Raw genomic sequence first — 15,174 nt, 5'->3', positions numbered from 1 at the left:
TTACTTTGAGCATCTCTGGATGAGATTTTGCAAGTCCTCGTCCTTCTCGTACATCATCATGGCACCCTCCCGCCACTGTTCCCATGTTTCTCCTTCGTTTCTCCCTGGAAAAACAGCACGCAGGAGACCCATAAAGTGATTTGGCAGATCTTCAATATCCCCGGAGTCAGCTCCGACACAGTGCGCGAGGCGATGCGCAACACGACCTCCATAGACATGCTCAGCCAAGCCCACTTCGCCTCGCTTCTTAAGAATTGAAGCAAATTCCACCTCTTTGGGGTTGAGCTTATTCGATCCACTGTAGTATAGGCCTACGTCCAGGAGGTAGAGGGGAGCGGCGAAGGCCTCTGATTGGGTGGTAGTCTGAGCCCATTCCCAATCGATGATCCCGACGATACGGAATTCGTCGTCGACGAGGATGTGGTCTCCTTTGTCGTCCATGTGTTTGAGGAAGAATGGCCCCTGTTCATTTTGGGTGATGGACTCTATGACGGAGTCGAGAATGAATCGATGCACTAGATAAGCGTCGATAGCATTGTTGGTGTAGCTCTCTCCTCGAAGGATGAGATCGATTTGATGTTTGATGGACGATGTTCGATACTCGAGAGCGGACTTGAATGGCCCCAGCAATAGCAGATTTCCATTTTCGTCTGCGTCTATTGTGCTTTCATCGAGTACTGGACCGACTGATAGGTCATCAGGATCTAACAAACAGCATATCTCGTTGAATGGGTGCTGCTTCAGATCAGCAAAGACGTCTGCTAGTTGGCTTAGAATGCGTTCCTTGCCGGCTTTTTTAAAATCACAGTTGGAAAGTGGCTTGCCCTCGAGTTTGTCCATTAAAATATAACCGACTCCTACGGGATTAGAGGGAGAATCAATGGAGTAGTCGTGAACCTTGGGTACAGGGATTTGGGTTCGAGAAGATAGGAATTTGTACGTCGCAGCTTCACTAAGGATCAAACGATTTTGGTGCGCAAGAGGTGTAGTCGTCATATTGCGACGGCGGATACGGTAAATCCAAGTGACACCGTCCACAAAGTAGATGGGAATGTGATAATTCATTCCACCCATTACAGAGGGACGACTTTGGTGATCGTATGAGGGTGTAACTGTGCAGTCAACTTTGCGTAAAGCCGCTGCTCGATCACGCAAGGCGCGGAGATTGACTTTTGATAATAATGCAGTTATTTCGGCGATTTCAGCTTCTTTGGATTTGAGCCAGTATTCTCGTTCGTTCACCTAGGAATGATATGAGTTGTGCCTTGACAGGGGTGTGAAGACAGTCACGGACGCACCCGCCAGTCTGGGCAACGGTGAAAATCCTGACCAAGATGTTTAGCGCATAGATGACTGTTGCAAAGGCTGCAAGAGCCATGTCTTCGAACGCCAGGACACAAGCATCCTAAAAAAGTGCACTTGAATAATGGCATGGTTGCTGGAGCAAGTGTTGCAGCGGAAAAGGGGTCGTTGTGGGGTTCATTTCCAACATGTAACACGTGATCACAGTCTATTTTTAACTTCAAGTATGGATATGATCACGTGTTATATCAGTATATAAGTATCCTCGATTCTTCATTCGATCCGTTCACTCTTTCCCTTCGAACCCCATGGCACGTACTCAAAATGTCCTTACCTGTCGCTACTCATTAAAATTCAGAGCGCGCAGCCTCAAGTAACACTCAATCGTTACGCTTGTTGCCAGTGAGCCGTTGACCGGCACCGAGGTCCAATGGAGGATTTCCAAGTTCCAGTCCATATTCAAATCCTGGGAGTTGTTTCTGCGGCGACGTTGGTGAGGACCATTTTTTTCGTTGACGCGATCTCCGCGTATACAGGGCGCCGCCAGTGCAGAGGACATGCCGCGCATATACTCGCAGGTCGACAGTTCGTATCTCTTGGATTTTATTTGTTCGTTATGTGATAATAACCCAGGTTTTTATGCTCTAGGGCTCTTGACTGCGCACGAACCATTGGTTCTTCTGTGGACGCAACGTCCATTTTCGCGCAATTTTCGCGCATATATACACATAAAATCCGCCGCTCGAAATTAAGCCCGACATTCTTCATACGAAATTATGGACCCACTGCGTCGTATGGCCCCGGCGCTTGATATATCCACTTCTGTAATCACCCCGCTCGCGAGTCGCGCATGTAGTGTCTCTTACTCCGTCTTTTTTTTTTTGCCTCGAAATCACCATCAACTTTTTCAATTCAAGTCAGCTCGCCACCAGAGCCTGTCTTTGGCTTACTCTCTTCTCACCCGCGATGCCCGAACAACGATGTTGAGAAATTTTAGGTGAGAAGAGAGTGCGGCCAAGGCGCGGCAACAGAACGGGGCTTGGCGCATCACAAGTACAAACAAACGCCCCAAGCTCTTGAACCACGATTTGGCCTGCTGCAACGACGATGGCAGACTCGATTTCAGAGTCTTCCAATGCAAGTATGTACCAAAATTAGATCACTCTTATGTTGACTGACGACAGCATCCAAGCAGGCGAGCCACTTTACCAAGTCAGACTGCTCGCAGCTCTCCGTGGCGGTATGTCATCCAGTTCCACGCTCACGTACCTGCTCAGCGTGTTTCAGGCGACCCGGCAGCTATACACCCATTCCTCGCAGAGATAGGGAAGGACCGACGCAAGTCGAGTGAGGGTGAGATTGACACAGGGGCAGCAGCGTTGCATTTGGCTGTCAGATGTGCTTCAGGTGAGTCGGTCGGCTTCTTTGGTTTCTGGGACTGATTTTTGTTAGTCCATACCGTTTCCCTGCTACTTTCTCATCGAGCCATATCGCCCAATGGTGTTCATCCCCCTGGTTCCGGCACCACACCTCTGCATCTGGCGGCATCACTTGGAAGAGTGGATGTTGTGAATCTACTATTAGAACAAGAAAATATCGACGATAGTCTGAAGGACGGGCAAGGAAGGACGTGCCGTGAGGTCGCAAGAGGGAAGGAAGTTGTGCGGGCTATTGATGGTATGCACATCGTCCTCCTCATTTACATCCATCTGAATTATTCTAGATTCACGATCTTTCCTCAACGCTTCTTACCGCTCTCTACTGCGGAGTTACACTCTATCACCCCTATCAGAACCACCCTCGCCCTCACTCCTCCAGCTGCTCGACTCTCCGCGGATATCCTTCGTCGACCTGTCCTATCTTGACAACGACACAGGCACGTCTCTACTACACGAAGCCGCACGCCGGAAGGACCTCCGCTTGATCGAGCTGGCAGTACGCGCTGGGGCCGACGTGTTTATCCGGAATCGCAAGGGAAAGATGGCGCATGAGACGGCCGGAAAGGACGATCGTGTCCGCGTGTTCTTACGACAATGTAGGTCCATTCCCGTTGTTGCAACTCACACTAACGCATTTCCAGTTGCAAACCATGATAAAACCCTCCTTCCCAATCCAACACCACCATCTGAGCCACCCTCTCTGAAAGGCTACCTGAACAAGTACACCAACGTCGCAAAAGGTTACAACACGCGCTGGTTCGTGTTAAAGGATGGTGTCTTATCATGTGAGTCTCTTTAGCCTATTTCAGTTTAAATACTGATTTGCTGGCAGATTACCGACACCAAGAAGACGAAAGCATCGCGAGCCGAGGCTCGATCTCCATGAAAACCGCCATACTCAAACCCTCAGAGCGCAACAAATTTGAAGTCCACTCAACTCCTTCACGAGGACACCACCACCACTCAAAATGGTACCTACGAGCCAACCACCCCGTCGAGGCGCACCGGTGGACGGAGGCGATTGGGAAAAGCATCGAATGGGCGAAACAGCGGGGGGAGAGCGGCGAACGGAGAAGGAAGAGCGCGGAGAGTGATTCGAGTGTGGGGATCAAGTCAACGTATTCCAAGGGCGGCGGTACGCTGGGCAAGTACCCAGAGTCGATGATTGGCTCGACGAGCCAGAACGCTCCTCCGCCTGTGGAAGAAGAAGAGGATGACGAGGGAGAAGACTCGTCTTCTGCTGCTGAATCGGACGGCCAGCTGCCACCACACGAAGCCAATTTCGAACTGCATGGAAATGCCGTCGCGGCGCAGATGGAGATGTCCCTCAAACTCCTCTCATCTTCCCCCCCTGCAGTTAAAGAGTCGTTTGGTGCAGTCAGCGAAATGATGACCGAGTTTTGTGCGATGGCGAGGGAGAGGGATGAGTGGTGGCGGAAGCAATTGAGGAAGGAACGAGCTCGGCAGGCGGTGTGGGAGGAGAGTCTTGCGATGGTTGTTAAGGAGGGGGAGACGCTTGAGCAGGAGTTGAGGGTGAGGAGTCGGAAGCGGGGGAGTAGGGTTTTTGCGCCTGGTATGGGAACGGTCAAGAGGCGGCCGTCGTTCTCGAGAAATGGCCCCCTTTTGCTGGAAGAACCTGCGTCGCCTGTTACACCTCAGCTTCCTACTACGCCTGCACGTACCCCGGCGGAACTTCCGGTGGCTTCGCCAAAAGTCCCGATTGTAGTTGCGGACGACTATCTCAACGCGCTGGTCCAAGACGAAGCGGATACAGACGAAGAAGACGAGTTTTTCGACGCCATTGAATCGAACAACTTGCCCAACCTCGTCGTGCATGACGGCTTAGCCAGTCCGTCGACATCAACCATCCTATCCATGCCTATCCCCGTGCATATCAAGATGGAGCCGTATGCGGGGTACGCGAATTTCAGGACGAAGTTGACGTTGAGCGATGAGAGGCCTAGTACGAGTTTGTGGAGTGTGTTGAAGCATAGTATCGGGAAGGATTTGACGAAGATCAGCTTTCCGGTTTTTTTCAATGAGCCGACGAGTATGTTGCAGAGGATGGTGAGTTCTTTGCGAAGCTTTTGGTTGTGGTATACGTGCTGATGGGGTATTTTTTTTTTTCGCAAAGGCGGAGGATATGGAGTTTTCTGAGTGTTGTGAGTACCATAATTCTGTCTCTGAGGAGGTGCAGGTTTTGAATAAGCTTCTCATTGCCAGTGGACATCGCGGCGTCGGAGAAGGATCCGTTACGGAGGATTGCGTTTGTAGCTGCCTTTGCGATGTCCAATTATTCGTCGACTATTGGCAGGATTGCGAAGCCTTTTAACCCCATGCTTGTACGTCACTCGTTTGTTCATTGTACAAAAAATAATGCGTTACAGAGCGAAACGTTCGAATATGTCCGTATAGATAGGAAGTATCGTTATGTATCGGAACAAGTCAGCCATCACCCGCCGATCTCTGCGTGTTGGGCCGAGTCTCCCTCTTGGTTTTACTACGGCGAGGTACGTTCCCTACCCCCTTCTTCCTCCTCCGTCCTTCCTCTGACGTCCCTCGCCCAGGTCGATGCTCAAAACAAGTTCATGGGGAAATCATTCGAGATTAGGCCAACGGGCGTGGCGCATGCTGACCTCTTGCTACCTGAGGCCATGGCACCTGGTTATCCCAAGGCGATTGGGGAGTCGGGGAGGGGCAAGGTTAGGGAACATTATAGTTGGAAGAAGGTTACTACGAACGTTTCGGGGTTTATCCTTGGTTCGCCTACGATTGACCATTATGGGGATATGGTGGTATGTTCTACTTGGCTCTTCTGACTCGACTCCGCGGCTTATCTTGATGATTTTAGATAACGAACCATCGAACGGGCGATCAGTGTATATTGACCTTCAAGCCTCGTGGGTGGCGGGGTAAAGACGCCTACGAAATTATCGGGCAAGTCGTTGATTCAAGTGGAGAAGTCGCCTACGAAATCGCAGGCCGGTGGAACTCGCAGCTCATCGCGAAGCAAGTAGGCGTGGGGAACGGGACTCTCCATCCGGATATTACGCTCTCCCACCCCTCCTCGTCCCCGGAGTACATCCTCCTCTGGCGAAACTCGGATAAACCACCAGGGTCACCATTCAACTTGACACCCTTCGCCATCACACTAAACGACTGTCCTAAATACACGTTGAAACCCTTTATATGCCCGACGGACTGTCGTCTCCGACCTGACCAGCGGGCCTTCGAGTTGGGGAAATACGAAGCTGCCAACGGGCTGAAGCAGGACCAGGAGGAGAAGCAGAGGGCTATAAGAAGAATGAGGGAGGAGGGGAAGTTGGCGCCGCATCGGCCTAGGTGGTTTGTGGCTGAGACGGATGGGGATACGGGGGAGAGGGTTTGGAGTCCGCTTAGGGTTAAGGATGGGGTATTGGAGTATTGGAAGGAACGGGAGAGGGTTTGGGAGGGGGGTGGGGGGGTGCCTTGGAGGGATGTGGGTGATATATTTGTTGAGGAGCCGGAGTTTATTAAGGGGGCGGAGTAAGTGTGGGTGGGATTGTAATTAATTATTGGGGCGTTGTATGGGAGAGATTTTTTTTTTTTTTTTTTTTTTTGTGTCCAATTTAAGTCTATTGGGGCGAAGCCCCATGCCAGACCTTAATCTACCGTAGACTACCTAAGGCCCCGAATGCCTGAAGTTCCTAACCCCCTAAAGCCATCTCTGGCACTGGTGACGGCACGCCCGAAGCGACCAATCCCCCACACAGCCCGGCACGGAAACGCCGTTTAGAGATACACCTTGTTTGGCGGCGGGGTAGTCTCGTCATGTATACTCGACTATGAGTTCCATCCTATAAGTGAAAAGTGATTCGTCTTCTAAGTACCCGGCCGCAAAAGCGACAGGCACAGCGTGATGGGACGAGCACGTAGGAAATAAAGTTCGTAAATGAGTTTGTCTGTCCGCGTGAATGCGCGTATTTGAAGCTGGTTTTCTGAGCATGAGGTTCTTGAGCTTGATGTCCGCAAGCTGAAATGCGGGTAAAGATAAGAGGGGGGTTGTGGGCGTGCCCGCTGGCCCCAAAAGGCCAGCTTTTCTGCGTCTTCCTCGCTCTTGCTATATTCCCTGTAAGTCAAAGCGCTACCTGTCAAACTTCCTCGGATTCCAGGTGAGACACATCACCTATCATGTCACCATGTGTCATCTTAAATCTACCCGTCCGACCCATATACTTGAGCAACTCCTTCACCCCGTCCATATGGGACAGAATGCCTTTCAGATCCCTGGCATGACGACCCAGTGCCCTATCCATGTCGTAACGTTCTGCCGCATATGCCTGACACTCGAAGAGGTAATGGACTACCGTCTCCGTGATCGTCCAAAGCCCGATTCCCCAACACGCATCGCATCGGCTGGTAACCGACTTCTTGATCTTGTATAGGTAGGCGTTCAACGGAATGTGACCTGTCCGAATTTGCATTAGTAGGCTCGCTTGGGACTTCGATAGTCGGTCGCTAATGGCCCGGTATTTGTTGAAAGGAAAGTCGGGGTCGATGTGCTGAAACCTTGCATAGCGTGGAGAAGCCCCCCAGGCTAAGAGCCACCTGGCTTTCAGCTTCTCCGCATGGTCCTGCTTGATTGCCGCTGCACTGTGGGGCAGACGTCTACGTAGCATGGGCGGCAACTCCTCGGGCGGGCTCGAGTCGCCCTGCGCTGCTTTCTTGGCCTCTTCATCAGCCCTTTCGTTACCTTTGACGTCGTTGTGCGCGGCTATCCATCTAAGGGCGAACTTTGCCGGTCCTGTGGGTCCTAAGTTGTCAGTACCATCCCCCATCTCCTCCGTTAGCCTGAGGTACTCCAGGACCAAGTATTGGCCTGGCCCCGCTCTCCTTGTCCCTGTAGCTCTAATGAACGCCTGGTTGTCAGTGTAACAGGTGATTGCCACCGTCCCTACCTCTGGTTGACCCTGTAACATCCATGCCGCAAGGATGGAACCAACCGCCTCGCCTTCAAAGGTGGTATGCTTCTTCAGCGAACCCAGATGTAGCCTCAGCACCTTCTCTGGCTCATCGGAACCCTTCCTATACATGACTGCCGCCGCCCCCACGTTTCCCTCAAACCCAGAACCGTCAGTGTAGATCTTGACGTCCGCTCCATCCGCTGCTTCATCTTTGATTGATTCCTCCTTTGAGCCAGCTATGGTCGTTGTGAAGTTCGTCTTGTACGTAGGCGGGCGGGGTAGTGGGGTAATCGTCTCCACACGGCGAGGCTTGATTTTGAAGTACTCGTTTAGTTTCTGTAGGGGGGCAAGATGAGTCTTTGCTGGGGTTTTACTATACCCTCGTATCATTGCGTGGATGGGGTGACCCTTTGGCAACGTTGCTGCCCGTACAGCTGCTGCGTGGCACACACGCTCGAGTCGCAGATTGACCGGCAAAACTCCAGCATGCGCATCTAGTAGGTCGTTAGGCGATGACCACAGCCCTCCAGTGATCGCCCTCGTCGCTATCCTCTGTACCTTTCCCATCGACTTCAGCGCCCTCACAGACCCGCTGTTGTTCCTCTTGCCCTCCTTCTTGTGCGGAGGTACATACCAGACGTCAAGGGCATACGTCATCTTGGGGACGGCAACCGAGTTGTAGAGTAGTCGCATTAGTCTAGGTCGTACACCTAGGTTAGTACGTGTCAGCCTTCGAAACATGAGAATGTATGAGGTGGCCTTCGCCATCGCTTCATTCTCTTGGATCTTCCAACGCAACTGATTGTCCACATGCACACCAAGGTACTTGTAGCTCAATACATCCTTTATTACCTTTCCCCGCAGTCGGAGCACCGGGTTGGGGGGGTCGGTGGGCTTCCTCGCCTGTGGCTGACAATGCATCACTGCCACCTTGCTTATTTCAAAGTTTGAGTTGTGGTCTTGGGCCCAGTCGAATCCCCCATCCCTTCGCTCCATGTAGTTCTTGAGTGCTCGAGTCGATCCCTTGAGCGTCTTGGCCGTTGCGATGACCAAAGCATCGTCCACATAGCCGATTGCATCTTCGTCCAGACGCCGTAACGCCTCTAGCAAGTCCGCATTGTACAGGATGTACAACAGCATGGAGATGGGGTCTCCCTGGCCTATACCGTTTTCAATATCCATATACCCAGATACAAAGTCGTTGAATTTGAGTCGCGTCTTCCTTCCTGCCAGGAGCCGCTCCACAAACTTGACGTAGACTGTAGGGATCCGTCGCTTCTTCAGGTTGTGAATAAGTCTGTCGGTTACCGCATTTGGGAAGGCGCCCTCCACGTCGAGGAACAACACTGAAGCCACCTTCTTCCGTCCCCACGCCGCCTTGATCTTACCCACCAGGTAGTGAATTGCATCTGTCGTTGTGCGTCCAGGGCGTCCACCGAAGTGTGTGTCCGGCAGCAGGGAGTGTCCCTCCACCAGGTAGGCCACATTCTCTGCAACTATCGCCGTTAGTACCTTGGGGATGGTGCACAGCAAGGCTATGGGGCGATAGGCCTTCGGTACTTCGTAACTTGGTTTGCCTGGCTTTCTGAGCACTGCTGTAGTGAATTCCTGCCAACCTGGATAGTAAGTTTTCAGCGCAAAAACCCCTCGGAACAGATGTAGCAGGTAATCCATCAGTTGATCTAGACACTTCTGAAGCACCACGTTGGGGATTTCGTCCGGACCACTCGCTTTGTAGGGCGACAGTCGCCTGATTTGGCGCTCGATCTGTTCAGGCATAATGGCCGACGGTGGTGGGAGCGGTTCGGGGTAATCATAGTCCTCTGGGACCCTGGAGCGGTCTGGCTTCTTCGGGAAGAATGCTTGTGCCAGCACCCTAGCCTTACCTTCATTCGTGTTGACTTCTTGCATAAGACCGTTCGCGTTGTCGCCAGGTACCTTAAGCGTTGGGATACGTGATTTACCTCCGTCACCTGTGGGCTCCTTAAAGTACTGGTTTGCCGTCCACAGGTCCTGTTCGGCCGCGTTTTCCAGGAAGTCCTCCCAATGCTGCTTCTTCGCCTTCAATATGGCCTCCCCATACGCATTTCTGGCTTTCCGCAGTTCTGTGTGTGAAACGTGATCTGGGAGTGCTCTAAACTTGTACGCAGCGCGACTTAGCTTTTTCAGACTGGTCCTCTGCCTACTGAGGTCGTTGTTCCACCACCTTTTCGAGAAGGGGCAAGGCTTGTTCTCGGGGACCCTAGTGCGGATCGTGTCCTGTAAGGCCTCTGTGAGGTTCGCCGCTGCTTCTTGGAATTGGTGCTCCGTCCTGAGCGGCTGAGGGGAGGGGATTTCGAGCAATCGTATGGCCAGATTTTCCTGGAAATCCTCCCAGTCGACCGCCCTGAAGTTGTAGGACGTCTTGGGAACAACACGCTCCTGTGGCAAATCGATGTAAGTAACTATCGGAAAGTGATCAGTTCCTGGTGGTCTTAGCGTGGGGTCAACCTCGCAGCGGACAATCTGATCATAGGTCTCCTCCGTGCACCAGAAATTGTCGGGGCGCGAGTACTTCTTTGTGACCAGATGTTCCAGCGTCGGCTGGCCCCTGGGCAGGGCCATCTGTAAATTCAGGTCTGCCACGATCTCGATCAGTTTACCCGCATCATCCAGGGCCCTTGGCGTGAAAAGTCGATCGTCGTTCTCATCGTCCCACATGGGATGGTGCCTGTTGAAGTCACCTGCCCACACCAACTGATCACCTGGTCTTGACAGAACATCCGCGCGGTGTTCGCGTATGAACTCGCGTACCATACGCAGATTCCTGGAGTGTGTGCAGTCGTTGTAGATATTGATGATTGTGAGCCTTCCGTACGCGCCTGCCATCTGTATTACCGTGATGTCATTGGTGCCCGGTACATTCATGATCTTCCATGACCTAGTGGCCAGGTCAGAGCTGACCCAAGTTGCTGCCCTCGTGGTCAGTGCGCCGTCCTTGTACCTATCCACTGGAGTGACCGCCACGTAGCCGTTCGGGGTCCTAATGTTGCCCAAAGGCGTGACATGTGGCTCTTGCACCAAGACGACGTCCCATTCCTTCTTTGATATTTTGTTGTACAGATCCAAATGCGCATTTTGAGACTTGTTGAGGTTTATTTGAAGTATTCGTATTCTTGTTGGCGTACGTTCCAGTTGTTCAGACATGAGTAACAACCTGAGGGGTGACACTGTCAACTGGAGTCAAACTATTATCCAAGGAAGGGGGGGCTATGGGGGATTCTGGGTTGGGGAAGTGAGGAGGGGGAGACTTAGCTGCTGATGGGCTCGAGGCCTGACGCGTTCGCGACTCCTTGGTGTACGGTCTCCCACCCGAAGCCGCAGGCGCGAAGTTCAGCTGTGTTTGCTTGTATCTGCTCCTCTGCGATCCTAGAGGGGCAGCCTTGACCTGGATCTCCGCTGGCGACGCCCATCGTGCCTGTGGTGGATAGGATGGCGACCACGTCCATGACTCCTTTGCTGGGAAAAAGGGCAGGTCGTTTGCTGGATCCCTCGCGTTGAGCTCTTCCACCTTCCGGAGGAAAGTCGGGCATCCACGGTCCCAACTGGAATGGTCGTCCGTCTTGCAGGACGTACAGTGAGTAACATCACGTTTCCCGCACTTACTGGTCCAGTGATCCCTGTCCCCACAAGTACCACAGATATTGACTTCCTTGCCAATAATGCACTCAGCAGCGACGTGATCCCATCCCTGGCACTTCAGACACCTGATAGGCTCCTTCCTACACTTTTCTACCGACACTCTCTTGTTGCAAATCGTCAAGCCGTTTGCTATCGCCCGATTGGCCGAGTCCACGTCCGAGAAGGTGGCAATGATGTGCGCGAATCGTTGGTCCGGTCGCCTGCGCATCGGGGGCTTGATCCACCTTATCTTCGTTAGACCTCCCTCCGGTATGTTGTTTACCTCCTCGATTTCCTTTCTGTCTTTGTCGCTGTTGGTGTCTAGGCTTAGAGGCACGTAGTAGGCAACGACGTTGTGAGACCTCGCTTTGAAAGAGGCCTCCGACTCTCCAAGCTCACGCAGGAAGGCCACTGCGTTGGGCTTAGAGGCCAGCCACGCCGCCCCCTCGTCCGTAGCCATCTCCACCAGGACACCCCCATTCTTGATCTTGATGGCCGACCTAATTTTGTGTTTTTGCGCAGTTGCACGCCCCATGGCCTCGGAAAACTTGCTAGCTAGATCAGAGTTAGCACAATCCCTAAGACTCGACCCTCTGGGCAGGTCGATCAGCGACTGGCGTTGCCTGATGCTCTCCTTCGCCGCTAGACGTGGGTTAGCATCCATAGGCGCACCCGAGGATGTCCTGGTCAGAGCGTCCCTGTACGAAATACCACCTGTGTTACCAGCCTGCTGTGCCGCCTTTTCTACCGCCTCTCCCAGCTCCCCAGCCTTCTTTTCCAGATCTGCCGTCTTACCCTCGATTTCCTCCACCAACTTCTCCCTCAATCCCTCCGTAAACTCCCTTAAATCGCTGGCCACCTCGTTGAATTGTGCGCTTGCTATGTCCCTGACAGTCTCTGCTATCGCTTCGTACTCGATCATCTTGAGAAGGTAAGCGACCGCGCGGATTGCGTTGACTGCCGGTCGTCCCACTCCCGCCAGAGCCGAGATGTGGAACAACGTTATCGAGAGCGCGTCCATAGTGAGCGGCGCACCGTCCGGAACCAGAAGCATCTTCTCTTCGAGATAGGCCCTACCCTTCACCGAATCTCCAATTTCCTGATCTTCATCATCCAATACTACCGTGGCTGTCGACCTCGTTTTTCCCCGCTCCTGTGCTTCAATTTCTGCTGATCGACTTTGTCGACCTGCCGTAGGTGTTGGTTTGCCTTTTTGCATTGACGCTGCCTGATTCTTGGTCTTCCCTCCTGACCCAGACATCCTCTGGTCTTTTTTTGTTTTGTTTTGAGTCTTAAAGTAGGTATTTAGCAGTATCTAGACCGGTGGATTCGTTTCGATGTCGACGAGTCGCCCAAAATTTTTGGGGTCCTAGTCGGGGTGCCACGTGGTTCCGGTCCAAGAGCCCATGGGAGAGATTAGAGACGAGTAGGCTGGATAACTTATAGCGAGTGTGGTTGTAATTATTGGGGCGTTGCATGGGAGAGGTTAGAGACGAGCCAGCTGGATAACTCACTGAATACCTCGAAACTTCATTAATTCATTGCTGGGAACCCCCTACGTGGCAGGGAGCTCTTCACTTAATCACCACCTGTATGACAACTACCAAATCGCCGAATTTATCTTCTTAAGAGGGGACTTCATTGAGCTCGTTTTTGTGAGTGGGGGCTGATGAAAAGCCAAAAACGAAACCTAGCACTGGGACAAATATATTTGATGGTTTTGGGACTCTGATTAGCCAGAGTTCACGTATGAAAAATTAGAGTACAGTTCACTGAGGTCTTTCCGAGTTTTTCTAGAGTGAGGCCCGAGGTATAAGGGGTATTTGACAGTCAGTCATACACCGAACAGTACTTCTGTAAAGACCGATAAGAAAAATAACGGTTTTGCGTGAGAAGTGCTAGTGAAGCTTGATACTTAGTTTATAGAGCAATTGGGGGTACTCCCTCCAAGGTCTAGGGTTCACCAGTTGTGTGAATCTGATGGTCGACTCTGACTTTCTCTTGATTCAAAACCTCAAATTCATTCAAAAAAGTTGGATTCCTTTCTCAAGGACTTTGGCGCGGTGGATGTGTCAAGTTTCATACATCAATAAGATCTAGAGGCGAACGTTGCCTGGGGAATGATACATGCAGCAGTGTGAGAGCGTGTCGGGACAGATTCGCTTGCGCATGAGCCGCGACATCGGGATTGGAAGGTTTATATGAATGGTATTGATCTTGAGTGAGTTATGGAAGCTACATTACACCTTAGCGAAAGCCGAGGTTCGGGTGGCTTGTAAGAATGCCATTGGTATCCCCGGGGTCCGAATCAGCTCCACTAATCTCGAATTTCGGGTGGTGCAGTGAATCCTGTGAGAATACCACGGCTCCAGCAATGTGGAAAGGTATTCTCGGGGTCCAAGTCCCTTCCGGAGAAGCTGACCGCAAGGCTCCTCAAGTGATCATAACGTGGTTCAGAAAATATTGAATCGAATTTGTTGGTCAAGTCGCGAATGATATAATCAGGGAATAAACCAAAAGTTATCGCGATTTCCACCGGCGATGAGGTGGATACGCTGTTGAGGATACTCTCCACATCATCCGGTGATAAATTATGGAGCTCTAGGCGACCGAGGCCACCATTGGAAGAAATATTTATAAACGAAGCTGGGAAGTAGTAGCCTATAGAAATCACATCAGGATCTAGCGGAGAAATGGAGTACTTAAGTCACGACTCACGTTTGAATTCCCGCGACAATTCTAACGTCAAGTGGGTCAATTTGTTCCCCTGGGAAGCCAAAAATTGGGAGATTCTTCCAGAATTTTGAAAGTCGGGATCGTAGTTGAGAATAATATCAGAGATCGAATGATCAGGGGTGATGTCTGAGATCCAATCCAAAATTGGCTGGAACCGTCTCCAAAGTATCACCTTTCGCAGTGTCGACGGTGGGCGATGCTGGGGATCACCGTACGACTCGTGAATTTGCACAGAGAGATCTCCAACCTCCAACAAGGGAAGTGAACAGATCAGCTCAACCAGGTCTGTAATCGTTCTGAACTCGCAATGGAGGCAGAGGTTTACCACAGTGCGATAGGACGACACGAAGCCACGCGCTTGCGCAGAGAGAGGATTTTTCCTTAGCACGTATCCACCCTGTTCTTTGAATTTAAGTGAAAAGGTACGGAACGGTACGACCCTCAGCTTGGAGAGCAGTTGGATGAGGAATTCCGACTGCTCTCCGTTTGTGCTGCATTGTGCTCCCTCTGCGATGAGGGATAGTGACTTGACGAAGGGCGTGATGGTCGCGTGCGGAGAGTGGAAGAGGTCACCGAACCGTCCGATACCGCGACCAACAGAGATGGTGATGTTCGAGAATAGGTGGCGGCGTGTGGAGAGGGCCCATTTCCTACTGACGAGGCTGCTCGAGATGAGGGTGGCGGAATCCTTCTGACAGTCATCGAGAAAGAGGTCGACGATCTCCGCAGAAAATGACTGGTTACCATAGGAGGCGATTTCAGACGGCCTCACCATAACTTGAAGTATACTCTTGATTTCGATTTTTGGAAGAGATTTTTTTAGCGTCGGCAGAACTCCAGCTGGATGGTAGATGGTCAATATTTTCAATTTGATGGCGTCTGCTGTGACAAAAAAATTTACGTGTTGAACGTCACCTGAACAAGTGCGGTCACATGACACCGGCTCAAGTTACCCGGTGCCTCATTGCAATTTGCGAGTCGGGAATGGAAGCAGCTTCGTACCTCCACCGCGCAAACCAAAGGAATTATGTATAGCGACTACTCCTAGTCTTTGCCTCTTCAGCACTGTACCAGCGGTCTCAATAAAAGCCAAG

General features: G+C 51.8%; 3 protein-coding genes across 3 annotated transcripts; 1 reads left to right on the top strand and 2 right to left on the bottom strand.

Moving 5' to 3' along the window:
• On the bottom strand, nt 1–1,433 carry LACBIDRAFT_300544 (uncharacterized protein; the record flags this gene model as incomplete). Its single annotated transcript, XM_001883068.1, has 2 exons — nt 1–1,242; nt 1,299–1,433. The coding sequence occupies 2 exons, from the start codon at nt 1,431–1,433 to the stop codon at nt 1–3; spliced, it is 1,377 nt and encodes a 458-aa protein (XP_001883103.1).
• Nucleotides 1,434–2,409: 976 nt separating this feature from the next.
• On the top strand, nt 2,410–6,270 carry LACBIDRAFT_300543 (uncharacterized protein; the record flags this gene model as incomplete). The annotated part of the gene is made up of 11 exons (XM_001883188.1): nt 2,410–2,443; nt 2,498–2,542; nt 2,590–2,709; nt 2,755–2,979; nt 3,026–3,337; nt 3,383–3,526; nt 3,574–4,808; nt 4,876–4,903; nt 4,965–5,251; nt 5,309–5,536; nt 5,593–6,270. The coding sequence occupies 11 exons, from the start codon at nt 2,410–2,412 to the stop codon at nt 6,268–6,270; spliced, it is 3,336 nt and encodes a 1,111-aa protein (XP_001883223.1).
• A 7,391-nt stretch (nt 6,271–13,661) lies between these two features.
• LACBIDRAFT_300541 (uncharacterized protein) lies at nt 13,662–14,855 on the bottom strand (the record flags this gene model as incomplete). Its single annotated transcript, XM_001883067.1, has 2 exons — nt 13,662–14,005; nt 14,063–14,855. 2 exons carry the CDS (start codon nt 14,853–14,855, stop codon nt 13,662–13,664), a joined length of 1,137 nt encoding a protein of 378 aa, XP_001883102.1.
• Between the last annotated feature and the right edge of the window lie 319 nt (nt 14,856–15,174).

Source organism: Laccaria bicolor, genomic scaffold (assembly GCF_000143565.1).
Source record: "Laccaria bicolor S238N-H82 LACBIscaffold_19 genomic scaffold, whole genome shotgun sequence".
Lineage (NCBI taxonomy): Eukaryota > Fungi > Basidiomycota > Agaricomycetes > Agaricales > Hydnangiaceae > Laccaria > Laccaria bicolor.
This window is presented reverse-complemented; position numbering and strand designations above follow the sequence as displayed.